General features: G+C 34.1%; 1 protein-coding gene across 1 annotated transcript in view; it reads right to left on the reverse strand.

Annotated features, from left to right (window-relative positions):
* Positions 1-24,539, reverse strand: part of LOC128988633 (cullin-4A-like) — a 42,928-nt gene that overhangs the window by 2,988 nt on the left and 15,401 nt on the right. Inside the window, exons 7-10 of the mRNA XM_054410105.1 lie at positions 20,622-20,814; positions 15,467-15,603; positions 1,176-1,340; positions 147-326 (exon numbers count right to left, since the gene is read on the reverse strand). Of these exons, the coding sequence (XP_054266080.1) occupies positions 147-326; positions 1,176-1,340; positions 15,467-15,603; positions 20,622-20,814 (675 nt within the window). The remainder of the gene's footprint in view (positions 1-146; positions 327-1,175; positions 1,341-15,466; positions 15,604-20,621; positions 20,815-24,539) is intronic.

A 24,539-nucleotide genomic window follows, 5' to 3' on the forward strand; every position in this document is an offset into this window, starting at 1 on the left:
GGTGTATCAGATTTTATTGAAGGCTGTACTTGTAATTTCTGTGTATCCAACAAACATTGAGACTAAATTTAATCTCTGGAGCATTATTGTAATTATTCTTACAGAGTCAACTACAAAAACAAGGTCAAACTTTTTCAATGAGGTACCTGTAGTTTCCTGCCGTTGTGTTTGCCCAGGTAGAACTTGTTGAAGTGGTCCTGGTATTGGACCATCTCAGGAGGTAGTGTCACCTCCAACACTGGATAGGTCGGCCAGTAGCCCATGGTCAAGATGCTGACAGTCAGCTCAATGTTGGACACTGACAGATTCCTCAGGTTGCCCATGTACTACAAACAAAACTCAGGTTACCGGGACTGACCAAATGTGTTCAAATTCTTAACAAGAGTTCCCAGATGCAGATTACATTTTCATTGCTCGCTCTTTAAGAATAAGATCATTTAAATTTCACACGATAAAAAATCTATGAATACTACTATCTGACTGAACTGTATCTTTGGTAAAAGGGGTAACAGGTGGCTTTCCTAAATTACATCTAGGCTATAGAAGACATGTAAATTGCACAATATTTCTTTGTCTAGGGGACTGGCACACACTGCATATGTGGTAACAGCCAAGACTGCAGCCATTTGGGAAACTTTTTGTCTAGACACATGAAAAAGTCTACCAGGGTACATAATATTGTGTGTTTTATTTGTCTTCTGTAAGTTCTACCAGTTGCATACCTGTACAGCTGTATAGCTGCTATTCCTTAATTCTACAAATCAAAGTTCGGGCCTCAAACCTTTCCTTTTAAACAAAACTATTTACTGGGAAAAACTGAGTTCCTGTTCATAGTTTTATGAAAGGAATGTTTTTTTGTAATATTGCCTTATTTGTATCATGAAGAAAAAAAATGTTGGATCAAATAAACTTAACATAAAGTAAACGCTATGTTACTGCTGAACTGCCTTCATGTCTTAAAGAGATTAATTTCAGTGAAGGAGGGTTTTTTAAATCAACTCTTTTGTAGTCTAAAAGTAAAGAGTCTTTCATCCTAATGTCAGTAATCCTATCTCTTGTTAAAAAATATTAATGCTATACTTAAAATTACCATGGTACAAAATTTTAAACAAGATCCTTATGATGCAGGGGTGGTAATGAAAATCAATGGTAAAGTATCACTAATGTAGGCCTACCTGTTTGAAGGCCACATTGATATCCTTGCTAAGTTCCATGTCTTTGAACATTCCCTCCAGTTTGGAGGTGAAGCCTCCACCACATTCCTGCTTCAGCTTAGACAGCATGGACTTCTCTGCATCTACACTGGCGGACTTGCCTACCAGCAACCTCTTGGCCAAGTCCTGACAATCAATCAAGGTCATCATAATCACAATGTGAATAATATGGGATCATCTCATAACTCCAAGGTTTCACAACTCCAAGTGATCATAACTCCAAATTATATTTAATCCAAAGTTTCACAACTACAAGTACCCGAAAAAGGATAATTTCATTACTCCAAGAAAAATATAAGCGCAAGTGATCATAACTCCAAAGTTTCATAAGTCCAAGTGATCATAACTCCAAGTAAAAATTAAACCAGAGTCTCATAACTCCAAAAGTTGAGTGGAGTCTCATATCTCCAAGTGGAATGTGTAGTACAGTCAGCGCCACAAGTTCCTGCGCTGTCCACTCCGCTGTAAGTAATGCCACACTAGGCTGTTTCTGTCGCGCGATGATAATCGCGACGGGAATAGTCGCTGAGGGGTGCCACATTGACGCGACAATAATCGCGGTGTCACGACGTTTTTTGTAGCGCAAAAATTGACCCGGGGTGCCACACTGGTGGTAAAAATCGTCGGCTTTGGCAGTTGTCAAGGATCAAGTTTTAATTATATTAGTTTAACCAAACAAAAAACCATTTGTTATAAAAAATACAACGATCTAAAAAAATTATCACAAACCTACATATTATTTTAAAGGAAATTGCAAAACTCAACTGCATTATAAATTAATATTATTGAACACCAGAAAATATCTTAAAAAATGCCTTTACTTATTTATGTAAATGTAAATACTACTAACACTTAACCAAAAGCTAGATGAAAATAACCACATTACTTTCATTATTTGACAGTGTACACATTAAGGGTTTCCATTGTTTCCAATTTTGTGTTGCAAGAAACATCGTTACCCCTAGGACTGCCAATAACCGATACCGTATGTTTCAGTTCGAAAGACTATGACAACATACCTTAGTGTAGCAATAACACAAATAAGGTCCTCGATATCAATGCTTCTGTTTCATTCAATAAGATGTTTTATGACATTTCTTCAATTTGAGTCATGCCTATTTATATGTTATTACTATATACATTACAAATAAAACTGTGAGCAATACTCATAAAAAACTTGTACAACCTTTTTTTGTCCGAACATAATCCCCCAGATGAACATATTTCCTAGCATCAAAAACATTTTTTTCAAGTAAATAAAACAAACGCCAATTAATTGCATTGCCCAGCTCTTTCATTAAATAAACAGAATTAAATTATTCAAACTGCGAAAGCATAACAGACGTAGCCCGTTGAAATCGGCCTATGGGGACCTGAGAAATTAGTCCATACCTATAATATTCAGCAAATATGCACATTCTAAGCTCAAGTTTGATGTGCAGTATGCCTATATTTTTATTTGGTAAACTGCCATAACCGTTTACATTTAATTTGATTGTATTTATATGCAATATTTATATTTATATTAATATTTATAGGCCTTTCTTACTTAAATTTACATTTTTTAAACGGGCAGTTCAGAAGACGGGGCACGGAAGCCACGTCATGTTGGTAACATTGACAATTCGAAGTAAGCGGCAGGCAGGTTGCCAGTATGGATACTAAAAAAGTCCCACACGCCCCTGCTCGCCCCTCCACGCAACTCTCCATCAATTCCAGAACATGAAAGGATCTATAATGTCATATGGGTTCAAGTTATGACCAAATGTTACAGGACCACTTTTGTTAGCTGTATTGTTCTACACCTTTTAATTTTCTAACTCTTCTCTAGAGTCATTATTAAAAGAATTAATAAATATTTTCGTAATGAGCGACATTTCCTGCCTGTATGCTAAACGAAACGTGATACGTAGATCTATATAATTAATACGCGAACACGAAGTTTGTCGGTTGAACTCCTCCGTCATTTCTTGACCGATTTTATCCATTGACGTATCATTGGAAAGAGCGTGTCGCGTAGATTTGCAAACTGGTCTTGAACTGGATTTGAAAAAGTCCCTTGGGCTCTACCCCAGTGGCTTTGAAGGTCCCCATGTTATCCTAATGAAGATCATAATTGTTAAAATTTTGATCAGCTATATAATTTAATTGCTGTCAATATTTAAGCTGCATTTCAAAGAAAAGCGTCCTACAAAAATTAGATCTTTAAAAAATAAATCATTGAAAGAACCCATTTGCAAATTATTGAAACATTAAAAGTCATAGAACGCCCCCTAGTAGAAGAAATAGAGATAATATTTTTTTAAAGAATTAACTATCGTCATTAGCCTGTATAATGAAGAACACCTACAAGATTCAGATTCCTACAAACTATGAACGAGGATGTTAGCTGAAGTGCTACAAATTTTATTATGAAACATGGACTTAACTTTGTGATCATTGTAGAGGAAACCCCTCTAAAGCCAAATAAATCTGGTACGTCAATGACATTAATCTATGTTTTCATAAAAGTCAAACAATTTTAATAATAGCCTATGAAAATATCCAAGAGCCCCTTACTAACATTTTACTGAAGGCTTTTAATTATTATTCATATAATGCCAAGGGAAACAAAAATCAACTGAACGACAGAAGGTCTTTAACTTTGCATTTTCTCAGTTAAATATAATTAACGTTATTGCAACTAAACAAAAAATACACCAATTGAACAAATAAAATTGTGACAGAAAACAGGAAGTCCTTATGGTGATGAAAACAGATTCTATCCTTATTAAAGAATGAATGAAATTTGTAAACTTACTGCTGGCGACAAGGGTGGTAGCATGCATAGGTTTATCAATAATGAAGATAAACATGGACAACCTTATGCGGCTATATATATATTTAGGAAATGTTGATTACTGTTATGTACATCGTGAGTATCTCCATATGATACACACCAGTAAGCTTAATATTAAATATAACTGGTTAACATTGATTAACATTGATAAAATATTTGATACAGTATGGGCCGGTTTCGGAGCTCGGGACTAACGCTATTCCTGGACTAAAATCCAGTTCAAACCAGTTTTTATTCTAGGACTAAAAAATCGGGTTTCGGAGCTCCAGGATTACGCTAGTCAACGACTAAGTCTATTCCGAGAGTTGCATAGTCCCTGAATTACTCTCATGGGTTTCGGAGTCACGGGCTTCTTAATCCTCGAATTAAATGTTATTCGATCGGGTTTCGGAGCCAAATATATAATCCACAACTGGGCAACAAAGACTAACTCGAGGAATAAATATGAGCAATTTTTAGTCCAGGTGGAGGGCAGGATTAAGGGGCGGACTAACTTAACTTTTGGTGTAAGTACTCAATTTGTGAAGTTGTATCTATATAAATATCAAATTCTTAATCGGCATAAAATTTACTGGCAATTTCATTCCTCTTGATATTTTTCCTTAAAATTTTATTTTTCTCTTAAGTATGCAAAATCATCTTTGAATGAAACCCGTTTATCTACAATTTATGCTCAAGACTATAATAGGCCAAACGGTCCCTAAAATTAATATTATAAGGTACTAAACGTAGATTTTAAAATAATAATATAACGAAGACAGAAAGAAAAACTTAACTGTATGAAAAAAATAATATAGGGCCTATCAAATCTAAATACGTATTTAATACGCGGTACATAATGTTACATAGGGTTACATGCATTTAAATGGTCCATTTTAACGAGTTTTTGGGTACGTTGGTTTAACCGGAAACCCCGTTATTCGGACTGGCCTCGGCACTGAGGAGTCCGGATAGTCTACTGTAATGCAGTATTTTACTAAGGAATACTTTTAACCAAAATTAACAGTATGCCTAACGAAAAAAGACTTCTGTATTAGTATTATTTTCAATTGAAACTCATATCTAGTATAATCATTTGGAATTTGGTTAAATAACAAATATTTCAGCCGTGAGCTAACTCGGATAACCTGGAGTCTCAGATAACCGGAGCTCAGATGATTGGAAGTTAACTGAAGTTGCTTGGACACCTACTTAATCTCTACTACATATTGTACTTCCAGATGAATTGTTAAAATACAAAACAATCAGAGAACACAAATACATTCTAAGCAGATAAATTATAACTATGCCTACTCTTAGAGCGTTAAACCAACAAATTGTTGTAATAATGATAATTTTTTACGGTTGATTTGCATTCAAAGAATAATAAAATATTTCCCTTTATTTTTTTATCATCATACAGTATTCATTTCAAAATAATTGTAAGACCTTAAATAGACAATTATTGGGGTTTGCATTAGGATTACAAAAGTCGCAACCAATCTCTAATATCTCAAATGCCTACAGTTTTTAGATTCTCATAAAAAAATAACTTGGACAAAGTAAAGGCATAGGCTAACACATTTGACACCTTATTCTTCAATCGGAAAGTTTTTTTTTTATCAAACTTAACAGCAATAAATAAACCTTCAGGTTTTTTTTTGTAAATGATGGTTCACATAACTGGGTTTTTTATTTCGGCATACGTTTTTGAACACGATATCTTCTTTTAGTTACCATCTTCAGTGAAACTCAAGGAATCATTATCCCAACTGATAAGTGATTAGAACCAGACTAGAGAGTAGACACTAATGTAGCTATGAGCGCTGACCGTGAACAACTTTGGCAGGTATCGTCTTAAATTCGTCTGTCCGCTGCCCCTACTACCACTCAAAAACTAAAATTCCCCGTGATTCCTACCTTAGTCCTAGAATAAGTAGTCCAGAAGTTGGCGAATAAAGTTAGTTGTCGAATAGACTAGTCTGCGGACTAGGGAGTTAGTTCGCGAGCTCTGAAACCCGATTTTTTATTCGATGACTAACTTTATTCACTGATTAAGTAACTCCAGGATTACGTATTCCCGAGCTCGGAAACCCGCCCTATGTCTCATATAAAAACGTAGATTCGGGTACAATTAACTATTTGTTTGAGGTCCCCACGACAAAATGGGCAAACGTGTAAACCAAAATCTTTTGAACGAGTCTCTAAAAATTGATATTTGGGCTATAGTCTGATAAAACTGCGTCATTGAAGCAAATAGATTATATTGAAAATATTTTTTTTATGGGAATGTTGTCAGTGGGTTTGTAATTTATTCAATGTGTATCTTATGGTAAATTAAAAATATATATATTTGTGTCAAATATGCATTTTGGAATTTAAAATTTAGGAACAATGCAAATTAAATAATTTACTATCAACTAATACCATGAAGTTCTAGTTGTGCAGACTCTGTTCTTTAGCCATAGGTAGGCCTATTACAACATTAGCTATGGAATAGGTATTAGGATAATAATAGTACACAGTGTTTTGATTTTTTAACTTTTACTCTTATAATGATTTCCATAGCAACAGGGTAAATTATCACTCTGAATTCAATTTGATTGTGAATAACAAGTCTAATTATGAGTTCTGTGATCGATGTTGAATCCCTCGTTGAGAGGAAGCCCTCCAGGATGCGTGTCATCCTGCCTGACCTTGTCCGTGCCCTGCTCTACATAACAGGTATCATCTTGTGTATTTTCTTTCCTACAGTCCCGTTTGCTAAGTGGATCTCTGCCAAGTTGTGGGACCTTTTGAAGCAGCTTGTGAGCAAATACTGCAACACTCCTGAGATGCCAGACGACAACATAGCTTAACTGAGGTTTACATTTACCAGACATGGGCCACAACTACGGAATTGACTACATTGACTACATTGACTGCTGACTAGACGGACTATTGACTACAGAATGCTGATTGCTGTCTGCTGACTTCTGACTACTACCTCACGACTACTGACTACTTGACCAGAAGGCGGGCTGATGACCCAGGATCCCCTCACACTATCGTAACATCATATGGGAAGCCCGCCTACATCACATGACTCCGATCTACAATACTGACCAGATCTACTACACACTAGAGATTGAAGAAGAACTGCACTACAAGCACAATGACTACATACTTTGAGGGGGTCCAAACCCTGGTCTTGTTACTATCTAATTATTTCATCAATGTGAAACTGATGATTGAGGGCAAATATGAATTTCAGAGTTTTTTCACTAATAAACAGTTTTAAATAATGAATCTTAAGTTGTCTTTTGAATATTTTCTCTTAACAGGTTTAGGCCATTCGATAATAAAACTTAATAAATACTGACACATTTTAGTAGATGAAACAACAATTAAATAGTAACTGTTTAAACCAACATTAAATGTTTGACAGCTCTTTCTTTGTATAAGCTTGTGAATGGTAAAATAAATTCATAACATGTGAAATTTATCTGTAAAAGTTTGGAATAATCATAGGATAATAGAAATAATCTACTTATTACAGAGCGCATACTTTTCCTCAAACTTTGAAAGTAGGCTTGAAGCCCCTTTCAACAATTTTTTTCTTCCTAAATGAATTTACCTTGAAAGAACTATAGTATTTCCTTGATATAAAAAAATCTGAAATATCACAAAAAACTATAAAAGGATTCAGGCCACTTATCAAGATGCTTAAGGCACTTTTTCCGCCACTGCACACACCGAAAGCCAAACAAGTCGGACACTGCAATCAGTTCGCATGTTGATAATTATCTTGAAAGCCAATCTTGGACTAATTTGTGATATTCAATAATAAAAATTCACAAAAAAGAACATTATCTAGTATTGTAGACTTTCATCAAATCAAAAACAAATATTTTAAATAATAATTGACCACCCTACACTTTACACAGTCCTGTGATGAACAAGAAATATTGAACTACACAAGATTATTACTTCTCAGACCGAATGGGCAAAAACATATTACAGCACCGGAAGAGCCAGGTAAACCTTGTGACCATTAGTCAATCAAGATGTAAAGACCACCCAGAAACCTCCTGTACCCTTGTGCGACGTGTACCTGGCTGTCCGAGGGACGGGGGCTCCCCAGGGGGTCGGGACAGTGGAGAATGGACAGTGTAGAACACGCAAGGCGAAGACATTATTAGTGATGGATCTTGGTTTGTCTGAGTGATTTGTGAATGGATTTCTTTACGTATCCAGCAAATATGAGCCAGTACTACAGTACGAAGGTGAACAGTAATGATAAAATGTTTGCGGCAGTTAACAGAATCCCACCAATTTTACTACAGTATATACTTTCGATTATTATTACTATTATCTCTCTTGTGAGGTTTACAAAAATAAATTTCACTGGCTATTAGAATAGCCTACATTAAATTATGTTTCTTAAATAAGATCCTTCTTGTGTCTGCTTATTTTTTCTCCTTATTGGTATGACAAGTATTAGCTATATCTATATATTAATAGGCAAATATGTTTCTTTAAGGCCCTTTTCTCAGCTTGTGTGCATCGCAAGGAAAATCTACGCATACTGTTAGAAACATATTTTCCTGTAGATAAACAGAACAACTTAATAAATTTTAAAAAATGATGAAAAATAAGTACGAAAACGAATTTAACATAAACAAAAAACTAACATTTGGATTATGAGTTAAAATTCTGGTGACGCAATAACAACGATAAATATACAGAAAATCAAAACAAATTGAAGACTGGTACACAATCATCACATGTTTGATTTTCAGCGCGGGATGAATATAGATAAGTTCATATTTTATTTAGATTGTGGTCGAGTTTTGACCACTGGACGACATCAATTCTTATATTAAAGTACTTAACTCATTAAGGTACTTAAATAATACCTAAATGATAAATACCTTCTATTTAACTCAAATAAAACATTCTGGTATTAAGTATAGATGTATTTACTCAAAAACATATTTCTATGATAATTTAGTCTCGAAATCCAAATGTTTAGACCTATCTATAGATAATATCCACTTGTTTGGATCATACAAATGTAGATAGTATTTTTAAAATTTTAAATATGGTATTTTTTTTATTAAACCCATTATGCACTACAGACATTTTGCGTACAATTTATTTTGCTAACATACACTCTCATATTTGTTAAGGAATAAAGATTTATGAGGGAACAAGTAATTGTAACTATAATCAAATTTTATATTTACAAATGAATGCTACAAGATGAAACCTTAACGTGGATTAATCCTGTGTAAATTTTTTCCGAAAAATAGGAGATGAAAAATAGTGGAAAAAAGGCACTACGACTTATTTGCGTTGTGCATCACGAATATTATGTAGAAAAAAATTTTGAAATTTCGTACATACAGCTGAAGAAGTTAAGACTAAATATTTTTCATAGTTTAGAAATTTTAAAACGTGAACTAATACTGTATTTCCTTAATATTGTTGTTGGAAGACGGCAATTGCTAAAATACCGTGCGCGTAAACTAATTCATTCAAGAATCAAGAATCAAGAATCAAGAACTTTATTGTCATTGACCTTTTACAAGGAATAGACATAGTCAAAACTAAAACTATAAAAACTATAAAAAATACAGTAGTGGGTTCTATATTAAAAATCAATGTCAACATTAGAAAGTAAATATTCTGTTATACAATAAAATGGATTTTTGATGAGCCACTCAAACATTTTTGACTTAAACCTATTAAAAGGAACCAGTTTGGCTGCCAGACCTAATTTATTAAAAAACCGTATACAATTTATTTTATGGCAGTTATGTGTTTTGGCCAATCTATGGGCAGGGATTTCTAGATTGGATTTGCCTCTTGTATTGTAAGAGTGTATACTATCTCTACAAGTGAATTGATGTAGATTAGCTTTAGTGTAGAGGAGTATGTGAAAAATATACAAATTTACTACAGTCAAAATTTTAAGGTTTATAAAAAGAAGTCTACAGCTATCCACAGGGCCAACCCCACAGATTGTTCGTATAACTTTTTTTTGCAATAAAAGAATTTCATGGGTGTGGGGGGAGTGTCCCCAAAGTATAATCCCGTAAGAAATATGCGATTGAAAAAAACCAAAATAAGTAGTCCGAAGGTATTCATTACTAACAAAATCTCTGAGTTTCCAAATTAGATAATTTACTCTGGAAATTTTTTTACATGTGATTTCTATGTGTTCTTGCCAATTTAATTTTGAATCAATTTGGAATCCTAACAATTTTACTGATTTTAATTCATTATCAAGTGGGGATAGACTCAAAAGAATTCTCTGTGTTTTTTCTTGATTACACATCAATTTATTTGAGGAAAACCAATTTAGTGCTGACGTTATTGATTCATTAGTAATTAAATCAAGCTCATGGATATCTCTATGTGTTGCAATCAAAGTTGTGTCATCAGCATACACAACAGTGTCTACATCAACATTCTTCGGCAGGTCGTTTATCGAGATTAAAAACAAGAAGGGTCCCAAAACTGAGCCCTGTGGAACACCTACTTCAACCAATCTTAAGTCAGAATGACTGCCTCCAACAGATACATACTGTTTTCTATTGGTTAAATAGGATCTTAAAATGTTTAAAGTTTCACCTGTAATACCGTAAAATTCAAGTTTTTTGAATAAAATATTAAAAGGTACAGAGTCAAATGCTTTTGTAAGATCAAATAAAGTTAATGAAACAGTTTCTTTACTTTCAAATGCATTTAAAGATTTATTAACTACTTCTAAGACAGCTGCAGTTGTTGATTTACCCTCACGGAATCCAAACTGTGAATTTGTCAATAAATTGTTGTTTTCAAAATATTCATTAATTTGTTTATGCATGAGACATTCAAAAATTTTGGAAAAGATTGGCACTATTGAAATAGGACGATAATTACTAGGAAGATTTTTATCGCCTTTTTTATATACTGGAGTAATTTTAGAAATTTTGAGAAGGTCAGAGAAATAACCAATTTTCAGACATTGATTAATACAAAAAGCCAGAGGTTCACTTATGAAATGAATTATTTGTTTGATGCTGTAATTTGAAAACCAGTAATGATCCATAGTTTTTGAATTGGAAAAGTTAGCTACAACATTGTTAACCTCTTGCCATGATACCTCCCTCCATTGGAAATGTAATTGTCCTATAGGGGGAGTCCCCAACAACTCATGCGCAGGTGTGTTGGTGAGAGGAATTTTGTTTTCTAGCTCATTAACACATTCAATAAAATAGTTATTTAGATTATCAGCATCCAAAACCTCAGATTTAGTTGATGTAGGAGAAAATTCATGTGATATAACTTCCCAAGCAGCCTTGCACCTGTTGGGGGCCTTATCAATATACCTTTCAAAAGCTTGCTTTTTGGCTAATTTTATTTCACGATTGTAGGCCTTTTTACAATCAATGTAGGTTCTATAGGCATTTTCCAAATTATTTGAATTATGTTTGAGTAAGCTCTTATAAATAGAATGACAAACAAGCATTTTTTCCCTAAGTTTCCTTAACTTTTCATTATACCATTTAAGTTTTCCTCTCTTATGTCTATTGTTTTGTTTACACTTAACTAATGGGGAACTGCAATGCCACAAAGATACTATTCTCTTAAAAAAATTATCAAATAGTTGTTTCTCATTTATTCTACCCATTTTATAGTCCATTATCATTTCCCATTTCTCTTGTACCAATTGATCAACAAAGTATTTAATATTACTTTCATTTTGCCTTCGTATTATTTGTTTTGTTCCTCCTGTTGAGTTGTTACATTGTTTTATAGTTTTCTGTAAAAAATCTAATATTAAAGGTTCATGGTCTGCAAAACAACCTCCTACTGTATTTATGTTATATAAATCTGATGAAAAGTTTACAATTATATTATCTATGCATGATTTTCCCCTAGTTGGTTTTTTATTTGTACAAACTAAATTTAGACTTCGCAACAGATTGGCAAATTCAATAGATCGACTTTTTTTCATTTTTATCATTTCTATGTTAAAATCCCCTACAATAGCAACAAATTTAAATGACTTTAACAGCTTTTTTACAGCAAGCTCAAAATTTTCCAGAAACAAACCAATATCACCATTAGGAGATCTGTAAACACTTAAAACTATAAGATCATAATCAATTATTTTGATACAGCTAAATTCACAATGAAGCTCAATGCAAAATAAGCTAACATCTATTTTGGTAAACGTTAACCCCTCTCATAAAAATATCCCTACCCCACCATTTTTTATACTCTTCCTACACATGATATCTGCAACAATAAAATCTTTAGGGACAAAGAATTCAACTTCCAGCTCCTCTAGCCAATGTTCAGACACACATATTACATGCACTTGCTCTATGGCACAAAAATGTTCTAATTCTAATATTTTGTTCCTAATAGACTGGATATTGACCTGTAAAATTTTTAAGTATTCTTGATTTGCATTGTTATTTGTTTTAGCATTATTATTTACAGTACAATCAAAATCATCCATACTTACAGCTAATGTATTATTTATTTCGCTATTTCTAAAAAAACTTCCTCGATTTTTTCACCTAACATAATACTATTTACAGTGGTATTTTCTATATTAATTTGACATTTCGATTTACAGGCTTCCTTAATATTTACACTTGGGCTGATCACAGCAACCCCCGCACAAACACCATTACTCTGCTTTAGTGTCTCACTGTAAGTGAGAACACCCGGAGACACTCTCACTTTATCACCGAGTGCAGACTCTAGCAGTGTAGGGTCGGAGACAGCAGGGTGCAGCTCAGTAGTTGGGGATGTAATGTTTGCAGTGTCTATGTTGGCTAGATCAGCAGAATTTGCAAGAGATTCAGAAGACATGATGTTATGTTGGGAAAGATCTTTTGAGGAATGGTCTCCCTTGTTGTCAGAATCATCAAGACGAACAGCTTCGGAGTCATTTGGGCAGGTTTCTTGATTGTTGGAATTATGCGACTGTCTTGGGACACCCAAGGATTGTTGTAGCGTCTTAACAAATTCAACATATGAAAGGCCATTTCTTAGTTTTCTTGTTGACATTTCTTCATAAACTATGACGTTTATGCTAGCACCGGTAGACCTTTGAAATTCTTTTATGTTGTCAATAAAAATGGAGGGTGGAATCAAGTCCCTGACACATTCCATTGGTGAACAATATAATGTTTTTAATCCTTTTTTTCTAAAATCCTTTATTAACTGTTGAAAAGCAAGCTGGTAGTCAAATATTGATGGCTTCTCGTAAAACTTGTTTTTAGTAGCTAGTCCATAAACAAAAACACCTTTATTTGACCTTTGGCATGTTAAATGTGAGTTGATGCGGTCAGAAAGCAGAGGTTTCCCAAAGTTATGTTTGAAGCTTCTTGCGACACCAGCACTCATACACCTCTCACTCGAGAGGTCACGTGAAATACAGTGAGCAAAAGCGGTTTGCTTGTCACCTCCAGCTTGTCTTATTACCTGATTCATGTGGGATTCAATTACTTTTATTTTATGTTCATTGGAATTTGGTTGCAGTGTGTTTAAAAATTGAATTATTGAAAAGGCCAGCTTTATTTTCCCTTTATTATTCAGATGCATACCATGTCTAGAAAAATGTTTCCGTTCAAAATGATCAAAATCAATCAAATGTACTTGGTTAATTCCAACAACCAATTCCCTAATATAGTTGTTAACCAAGGCAATCTCACAGTGTACCGGATCATTTGGACTCACATCAAAACGAGGAGGGACAGTAGTGATACAGACTGGCCTTGCTTTGCTTAGTGCTTTAAGTTCACTTTCAATATTTTGGTATATTTCCTGAGGTTTCTTTTTTGCTAAATTGTTAGTCCCAGCCAAGAGTATGAGAGGTGAATTTGGAGATTTGGATGCTAGATCGCAGATTTGTTGCATGGTCCCACCAGGCTTAACTATTCCGCTAAGCCTGGAATAGACGCTTATACCATTCATACCTCGCATTCATACCTCGTGGTGGTCATCTAAGTCGATTATTGGACAAACTAAAAGTCTTACGAAAAAATGTTTGGAACAAAAATTGAAGAACATCTTATTATCTATACTTTTCTCGCTGATAGTTTTCATCTGACCAAAAAATAAAAAAAATCCTCGCTCACTTAATTTTTAATTTTTACATTGAACAACCTTTTCATATTTTCCATTATTAAACATTAATCATCTGCACGAACTAAATTGTATTTATATAATATTAAACATCAGTTTACGCAGAATTTAAATATGTAAATTTCATCCTCTCACTATTTGTATTACAATTTAGACGAACGTGCAAAGCGACAGGGAACGCACCACTTCGAATAGTCTTGCCAACATCGGAAACTCTCTTCCAGCATGTGTGTGTGTAATGGGTGCGTGTGTGTGCGTACGTTATCGTTTCCTGCACGGACTGTACCCATTGTCACTTGGAGTTATGAAACTTGGTGTTATGAACCCTTGGAGTTATGAAACTTGGACTTGTGGTCCTTGCAAATCTGTACGTTTGGGGTTATGAAATTTTGTATTTTAATTTACTTGGTTTTATTTTAACTTGGACTTATGAATCTTGGAGTTATGAACGCTTGGAGTTATGAAACTTGGTCTTATGATATTTTGGTTTTAATTTACTTGGACATAATTTTACTTGGAGTTATGAAATGTTGTATTTAAAAGTACTTGGAGTTATGAAAACTTGGAGTTATGAACCTCACCCAATAATATCACAAATTAAAACAAGCTGGTGACAAGTTTGGTGCTAACAAACTTCCTTAAAATTACCGATAAAAGTTTACGTAAAAACTAGTGTTGTTCGGATCCGGATCTGAGCTAGGACCGACGCTTGATCAGATCCACAAAAAATCGAATCTTGGGCTGAATCCGGTTTTGATGGATCCGATTTTTTATTTTATTTTTATTTTACTAACACAAAACACTTGTTATAGAGTACGATTCATACATAAGAACACGTGTTTTGCCATAGTGATGTATTTCCAAATAAAATTAAGAGCTAAAATAATTAAAATAAACTCTATATAGAAGACTATCCGTGTCCATATACAAGTTATCTGTGTCCATGTATTAGACTAAAAATGTACAGAGCTTTTGGTGGTCTTGTAAACTTAGCAGGAAGTTTCATTTCATGATTTTGAAAATTTTAGGTTCCACCAAAAATTAGGGATCCGTAAAATGTATAGACGTCGACATATTCTGTGACATTGCCTAGCCATATAAGCTGTATTATTCTATATCTTATTATATCAACGTTTAAACATTACCAATTTAATGTAAAACAGTATGATTTAAATTGGATTTTTGTAATTTTTATGTTTTTTTAAACCCGTTCTTATGGCAGTACATATCTGGATCCGGATTCTAAAATCCTGATTTAATTGGATCCGCCCATCACTAGTAAAAACTACATCAATCTTACCTTTTTGTAGAAGGCTTCGAAAACATCCTTTCCATGGATGAATCTGAAAAGAACCATGATTTTGTCCAGAAGTTTTTCTAGTTCTTCCTCCGTTGCTTCTTTGTTACCTGCCCTTAGCTTGCAGTCCACAAACTTTGCTGGAATGATAAAACATATGAGTACAAAAGTGCACTTTTATAAAGTGAATGTAAATTCTAATGAAATGTAAAACTCTGAGCAAAATTTACATACATTTAATGACCTGCCAGCAAATGTTGTGTCAAACTCTGTCATTTGCTATGCAGATGACACAACAATTCTCTGTAGACATAGAAAAATTGAAATTTTAAACACCCTGGCTGAGTCTTCCCTTAGTAATGCAGTTGCCTGGTTCTCAGCCAATAAACTGTTTTGTAATGAAACAAAAACTCAAACTATTACTTTAAGTTTAAACAGAGATTTAGAAAATAAAGCCGTAAAACTTTTGGGGATATATATTGATTCAAAATTAAACTGGGGATCCCATATAGAACACGTATGTAAAAAAATATCCAGGGTTAGCTATCTTATCTGGAAACTAAGTGATTTTGTTTCTAGCGAGTACCTTAGAATGGCTTATTTTGGTCTTCTGGAATCACACATAACCTACGGTCTCCTCTTATGGGGCCATTCCTCACAAACAAATGATATTTTATTGATTCAAAAGAAAGTAATTCGCAATATGTGTAGGGCGAGCCTTGTGGAACACTGTCGTCCATTATTTATTAAACTTAAAATTCTCAATGTTGTAAATTTGTATATTTTCTGCTGTGAGGTACCAAATTTTTAAGGGGGTAAAAAACGTATTGCTAGTCAACAAACACCATAACTTACCCGATTTTTACCCACAACATCCTACTCCTAGGCCTATGTGTTGGCCATAGCTTGGGCTATGGGCCAAAGAACGTAGGCCTACTTTTAATAACAGTGAAGTACACAAACACACCCACAACGATATATTTATTCATAATAGCACTTCGTTTCACATAATAAAGTTAAAACGACCGATTTTACGAATATTTAACGCCGATGACAACATCACTTAACCTCGAAATGGTGTTTGTTGACCAACGACAGACGACAACTAGACCGGCTCAACAGGTGAATTTCCAATCAGCTATTGGCTAGTTCTCAAACTCAACACCAGAGCGATTAAGCCTCGACCGAGGAAATCATGATTTGAGCCGGACAAGAATTATTCGCAATTTGACGGCCGACTAGCTCACACACGACTTACGAATACGACCCTACGATCCGATTACGAAGGTTAGCTAACACACCAGTTAGGCTCCTTTTTACGTTTTACGTTATATTTGTTTCATCTTTATTATACGCATACTTAACTTATTTTACTTTTTCGTTTTCTTAAATTACCGATTCGAATTATCTAAATTTAATATCTTAACTTGAGTCTTGACCCGCCAGTTCCTGCCTGCCAGTGACTAGCGGTGAATATCGTTTATTTAATTTTAATTCATTAGTTTCGAAATTGCGGTTTATCCGTTCGCTTAACGAATAATTATTACGTCTAAATTATATCTCGTTTTCACCGTTTTAATACCCCGAGACTTGTCGCCTAAGTTCTAAACCCCGTCTTTGGCGGGTGAAAAAATCAAGTCTTGGGAGCAGCTGTTTTGAACAATCAAACAGCTACGAATATTAATATTAAATCTATTTTGAATCATCCCACGATAAATTCTCCATTCGATTATATTAATTAGGCCCGACGACTCTGTAGGAATTGTTTTTACATTAGATCCGATTTTATTATTTACCAACGTCCTTTGCCAGATAGTTTAAAGTTCATTACGAGCATTTTATCGCATTGGCTAAGATTGAATACTCGTCGGCCCTACGGAGTCATTCTAAAAGTTAGGCAAAATTCTCCAAAACACTTTTACAAAGGCTGGGATGATATAGCTCCATCTGAGCGTCTGCAGGATTTCCTGAGCGCTTCTAGAGCTCAACTTCGTATCGACCCCTGGATTTTTCTCGGCTCCTTCTGAGCACTCCGGGGAAGAAATTTGAGTGTGGCCAGTTCTAGGGGTAGGCCTAGCCTGACTTAGGTGAATATTAGTTTATTCCCCCCCTAGAATTTTGCGTCACACTGCTCATTAATGCACATCAAAATGAACTTACAAGAATTTGTCACAAGAGAGAGCATACACAACTACGACACAAGAGGGAAGGTGAGACTTGATATCCCAATGCACAGATTAGCCAAAACTGGGTCATCTCACAAAATTAACTGCATTAGATTTTTCAATAAACTTCCTTCATAAGCTAGAACTGCACCAGTCAATGTTTTCAAGAAGAAAATGTACGATTGGCTATTAAAAAATCCGTTTTATTGTTTAACTGAGTTTTTAGACTGTCCTGTGATCCTAGATTAACACTTGAAGATAGATAGAATTGGCCAAGAAATGTTGTTATTGTCAGTAGTATTTGGGCCTATGTAGGTTTATGATTGTTATATGTGTAGATTTTATTTTCCTTAGTATTATGATAGATTTAACCTATATTGTATGACGAAGCCTATTTCATGTAATATGATCAATGGTGAATAAAGATTTCTGATTTCTGATTTCATATAGGTAGGCCTACTAAAACCTTGAAATGCAAGTACCAAAGAGCCACTTCTAATCTGGTTGGTAGACAATCATTGGGATCACTACAGTTAATTATTGTAGGTAATGAATACGCAAAGTATGTATTGCAGGCATCCCATAAAATAATTACTGCACATTACCAAAAGCTTTTAGGAAAAGTATGAAATAGCGTAATAGAAATTTCTAAAATTTGACAGGACACTGTGTATAATGCCATGGCATTTTGTAGAATTCCCACACTTGTGTCAGGCAAAGTATTGATTAGCATTCCAATATTGAAATATCAACTGCATGGTTAGGTTGGGTTAGTTTGGTTTACATTATAATATAATAGTTAATGCAAAATAAGGAATCAAAAGCCAAAGAGATCTTCAACCGTATATTGTTTACTTTACCTGTAGTGTCAATGAGTTTTCGATATAATGACTAAGCAAAGTATATTTGTATTGGTTATTATGTCATTCTTTCCTGACTCATTTTAGGTAGTTTACAGATTACCTAGGCAGTCTATAGTGTACCTGTTTATATATGGGAATCCAAATTGAGAATCCATTTCATTGAATCTATCCGTCTAATCATTGGGTGAACAAAGTGAACTCTGTATCAGTATATGACTTTATCAGTGTTGGGGAAGCTACTTTTAAAATGTAGCTAGCTACAACTACTGCTACATTTCCAAAAAAATAGCTTAGCTACAGCTACAGCTACAGTTCCGAAAAAGTAGCTAGCTACAACTACAGCTACAACGAAATGTAGCTACAGCTACAATTTTAGCTACTTTTCCAAAGACGTTACTTTTTATTCCACGTACATTAGGTAAATGTAAAATTAATTGCAACTACATTTTTATTGAACAAACATTTAAACAAAAAATGTCAGTATTGTATCATTGAGTATATATACCTACAGGTATATATTGTCAATGATTGTATCTAGCATTACTTGGTAAACAAATTATTCCTAGATTGTATTTAATTTGTTGGCATTATATACCTAACATTTCAACAACAGAACCAAACAGTTGGGTTTCCCATCATATTTAGCACTTATTTTTCAATATTGCATTATTTTTAAGCATCTTATATGTAAATTTCATTAGGTTGAAAGGACATACAACCAAACTACTCGTATATTTTAAAAGCTCATTTTGTTTCTTTAATATAGATTCATTTATAGATGTTTTATATAAACAATTAAGACCTATAAAACTGTAAAACGATTTAAAAAAAATACTTGTTTGTGTTACAGAGCCTAAGTTAGCCTACTGAAATTGGAGTTTATTCCCTTTCTTTACTTTTAATGTTAAAAACGACATTGCTATAACTTTTAACCATAGTAATAAGTTACTTGTTCTATGAATAACACTTGTTAGTGTCAAGAAATCGTCCTTTATTGTCATTATGCATAGGGCAAATTGTGCTTCAACCTAGTTGGTACAGAAAACAGTATTCAGCAACTTATCCTGAAATCGGCTTTTAATTTAAACATGTGGAAATTTGTTAAGTAAAAATAACATGTAGGCCTACTTGGCTATGTAACAAGTTGGCTATAGTAGGCTTGTTCTTGCAAGCTAAGGACTAAACAGATATATTCCTAATAATTGAACTTGGAACTTGGTATTTGTCTTAAACCATAGCATAGCCTAAGAATAGTCATATACAAGAGCTGTTAGCAGGAGCAAACTACCTATGCTATTTTTTCAATGTAAGTTTCATTTTATATGGAGATTTTTTCGTTACAATTACCATTTAGTCTAGGCATATCTTAAATCACATCAGGTAATTTCCTCTTTGTTAATTTAGTAAACCTTTGAAAAATCTTTGTAATCTAACCAAGGAAGGGCTTGTGATGATGAACCACAATCAACAGCTGAAGCAAAGGTTGATAGACCAGCTTTCTCATTATTTTAAGGTTTAGTGTTGGTTTCCATTAAAACCCAAGTTGAAACACTATCGATATAATAAAGAAACTAAATTGATTACTAATTTCCCTGTCAATCACTTGCAAGCATTCAATAGCTTCTCTTGTCACCGGTAACGTTTAAAAGTCGTCTGCATCTAGCGATTTTATTTTATCTGGCAGTAATCATAGAGTAGTAAATTAAGGAAATGAGAGCCAAAAATGTGGATAACACATTTAATGGCCTCCATGTCCACACAACGTTGTATAGGAAATGAAACGGCTGCAACCAGCTGTATGAAGCCGAGAAAGTAGGCCAAATTTTTTTGAAAATCTCAGTTTGAAAGGTTCCACGTAAGGTTGAGGTTATGATAAAAATCACTATCTCAAACAATGTTAATGTAGCGAGAAAAGTAGCTCAAATTCCGCTACAACTACTTTATAAATGTAGCTAGCTACAGCTAAAGCTACAAAATCTTAAAAGTAGCGTAGCTACAGCTAACGCTACAAAAAAAGTAGCGCGCTACTTCCCAACACTGGACTTTATGTCCTGTCAAATGATGTAATGACATGTAGTAAATAAATAAATAAATAAATAAATATAGTAGCTACGAAAGAAGCAAACTTACCAATGAGTTCGGCTGGTTTGTTGGCCCGTTGGTTGATAAAGTATTCAAAAGCCTCTTTCAGGCTATTTGAAAACTTTTCATTTTTTTGGAAGCAGTTGCACACAACATTGTCCATTTTGTCTTTGAAGTCCAGTAGCTCCTGAACCATGGTCTTGTCCTTCTCAGGATCAATCACTATGGTTCGGCCTTTTTTCTGAAAATATTTATGGAAATCATAAAAATCGCTTAAAAATGTACAATTCATTTAATTGAACGTAATTAATCTCCAATGCTGGTCAATTTAGCCATAGAAATAGCCCTTCAGGAAATAAGAAACAGAGAAGTGGGGGTTAAGATAGGAACAAACATAAACTTGCTAGCTTTTGCAGATGACATAGTATTAATTACACATAATTAGGGGTGTGCGATGCATCGAAAATGCATCGAAATTTCGATTCGATTCGATTCGATGCTTCGAATCGCGATTCGATTCAGTGGTGGTCAAAAAACGATTCGATTCATGAGGGAGTCAGTATCCATATACGAAAAACGCCTGCAGAAAGTCAATGCAATACCCGCAATACAGGAGCGCGTTGCTGTTGCGTTTCCTTTACGAAGGCGTTCTTATTTAATACATTCTTTGCATTAAATATAGCTTTAATTGTTTTATATTTTTTTGTTTTGACATTGCAAATGATTAGAGGTTTTGTTTTTTGTCTTGATGTAAGCAGTGTGTGAAATATTTTACTACTGTGAACCTAGCCAAAACAAGGTAGGTTACTCCAAAATCATTTTAAAAATAAGTCTGAAAAATTGTTACTTAATACTTAACTAGTAAGATCAATGTTATAGACTGATACATTTGGTATTTTTGTTAGGTGTCTGTCGGTCCCCGTCCCCGAATTTTTGTTGGGGCAAAAGAAAAAAAAAGAATAATTTATTTCCAAAGAAACACTCTTATATTATTATATCTATTACAGAGGAATTAAAATGTTCAAATGAGAATTAAAAATTAAGTTGGCTCACGACCTTTAAGAATAAAGACACAACAGAGCAATTGCCGCACTGCCACTAGCCAGAGCCAGGTCTAGTCGTCTACTGATAAGAGTAACAAGACAAAAGCCGTGACGCAACACTAACAGTGCAAAGAAAACAAAGTCAAAAGAATAGAAAGACTATTTATCCAGACATACTAGTATAATCATTTATTGTTCATTCAATACATAATTAAAAATATATTTTAGTATTTTACATAATATTATAAACAAAAGAAATATCTGATATAGTGAACAGATCTGTATCTTGGTTAAATAGGGTTAAAAAAATATATTTCTAAGATCCAATACAATATTTACAACTCACAAATTACATTGAATTAATTTCTTTGAAAATAATCTCTAACAGTTTTGTGTTTTTGAATAAAGAAATATATTTCTTTGTCTCTACTTCCTTGTTTCATCACTTGCATTTTGTCAGCAATTGAAGCAACTGGGTAGCAACCGGGTGGTGTAAGAGGGGAGGGGGAGGGTCTATGACCTTGAATTCACACATCGTTGCCCGGGCCTGGCTGGTGAGACTGATTCATTGTTTTTGTTGACATACTACTACCCTTCCTTAAGAGAAAAAGGCCCTGCTGTTCCAAAAACATTGAGGGTAGTTTAAAAACATTGACCTGTGTTGCCAAGGGCACTAGAAGATAGCATTCAACTTTCTTGTCTCTTGATTTAATATTATTTTAATCTTCTATATATTATTTAAGAGTTACTTTTCGGGTACCTAATTAGTTGTGATATTGTTTAGCTTCATTTTATGGATTTTTAATTCTTTTCATTCATTAGCTATCAAAATCAGTTGTTTTAGGATTTTAATCTCTTGCAGTAGGTCTATACTACTGTATGACATGATATGCATTTTTTAGTCCTTATTAATTATACCATAAACAATGTTTGTATGTTATTTACTGTTTTTGAGTTTTATAGGAAATTAGTTTACACAATATCTTTTCTTCAATGAGTTCTCCACTTGACATGTTGCTTCTAGCCTATTACTATTTTAGGCCCTATAAAAATAATGCCTATGTAAAGCTGTAGGCCTACTGATGCCAATAATAATTCTTTATTTATGATGATGTAACAAATAATGTAAGTGTGAGGTTATTATACTAAGGAGGTTAGGAGGCAGGGAATGAATGATACATGTTGCATGGTGGAAACATATTATTTTTATTTTCTTCTTGCTTGCAGTCCTGAAGCCGGTCCACAGGCCCTAAACTTGTGATATGTAAATTTATTTCTTAATGGTCTTTTTATATTAAGTTCCATTCAAATTTGTTGTAAAAAAAAAAAAAAAAAAAAAAATTAGCTACCGGTACCTATTTAGTTATTTAATCAGTTATTAAAATGAGAATGAATGTCTTGATAAAAAAAATATTTTCTTCTTTCTTGCAGTTGAGCCAATTCCAAGTAAAAATTATGAAATAGGCAAGTAAAGCAGCTCACTGGTATTTCCAGCAGTTATTCTAATACATATGATTGAAAATAAATATTTTTTCACCTAAAATTCATATGTAAGTATGAATAGGCCTAATACCACATCAAAAAAAATTTGTATTACACAAATGTGATAAATTTTAATTATTGTTAATCCACTCAATTGACAATTATGAATAGAAAAATACCGTATTGCTTCGAATCGAGTTGCATCGAATCGAATCGAAAATCTTTTGAATCGAATCGTTGCTTCGAATCGAAAATTTTTTGCTGCTTCGCACACCCCTACACATAATATAGAAGAAATTAAATATGTAACAAAAATGCTTATTGAACATACAAGAAAAATGGGGCTATACATAAATGAAGAGAAAATCAAGTTTATGACAGTGGAAGAAAACATGATGATGACCAACCAAGATACCAAAATAACAACTACATTGAAATTGAAGAGTATAAATTTGAAAAAGTAACAAATTTCAAGTATTTGGGAGTCATCCTCACCAGCGATAATGATGAAGAGCTAGAAATACAAAATAGATTAAACCTAGCACAAAAAAGTTGTTCGGCCTGTCACAACTTACTAACTTCAAAAATAATATCCCACACCACCAAATTCAGGATTTATAAGACAATCATCAGACCAGTTCCCCTGTATGGTTCAGAAAATTGGATCTTAAGCAAGAAATCAGAAAGGAAAGCCATTGTATTTGAGAACAAGATTTTGAGGAAAGTGTACAGACCAATTTTTGAGGATGGACAATGGAGATCGAGACACAATTGGGAACTTAGAGAATTATTTAAGGATCCGGATACTGTCGCTGAGGTACGGATTAGAAGACTGAGATGGGCACTCAGGGCATATTCTAAGAAAAGATGACAACTCCCTATCAAAGAACATCTTGAGGAATAACCCAGAAGGTAGAAGATCCCTTGGAAGACCGAAACTTAGATGGTACGACCAAGTGGAGAAAGACCTGAGGAAGCTAGGGAGAAGGAAGGAAGATGCAAGAAGCAGAGACCTATGGAGGCAGTGTGTTGGGGAGGCCAAGTACCATCTAGGGTACCAGTGGCCACAGCAGTAAGTAAGTAAGTAAGTAATCAAAGGTTTTTTTCCAATCTCTGTTGGGCATCAATATACATATGGATATTAATAGGACTTTTGACTGGAAAAATAGGGGAACAATGTAGTAAATTTGAGCATATAATACCACAGACAAAAAGAATTAAATATAGACTGTCAGCTCTGCTGCGGTTACCATAGATTGTGGCGCACACCACTGGTAGCGACATGTAGTTACGGCACACGCGCTACGTAACTACACGGCCCTCCCAGTGGTGTGCGCCAGAACCTATGGTAAACCATGGTAACCGCTGCACGGCTGACAGTCAATATTTAATTCTTTTTGTCTATGATAATACTTAACATCCGTAGAGCTGGTGCTTATCT

Source organism: Macrosteles quadrilineatus, unplaced genomic scaffold (assembly GCF_028750875.1).
Source record: "Macrosteles quadrilineatus isolate MER2022 unplaced genomic scaffold, UCM_ALF_1.0 Scaffold_3__2_contigs__length_128488019, whole genome shotgun sequence".
In the NCBI taxonomy this organism is placed as follows: domain Eukaryota; kingdom Metazoa; phylum Arthropoda; class Insecta; order Hemiptera; family Cicadellidae; genus Macrosteles; species Macrosteles quadrilineatus.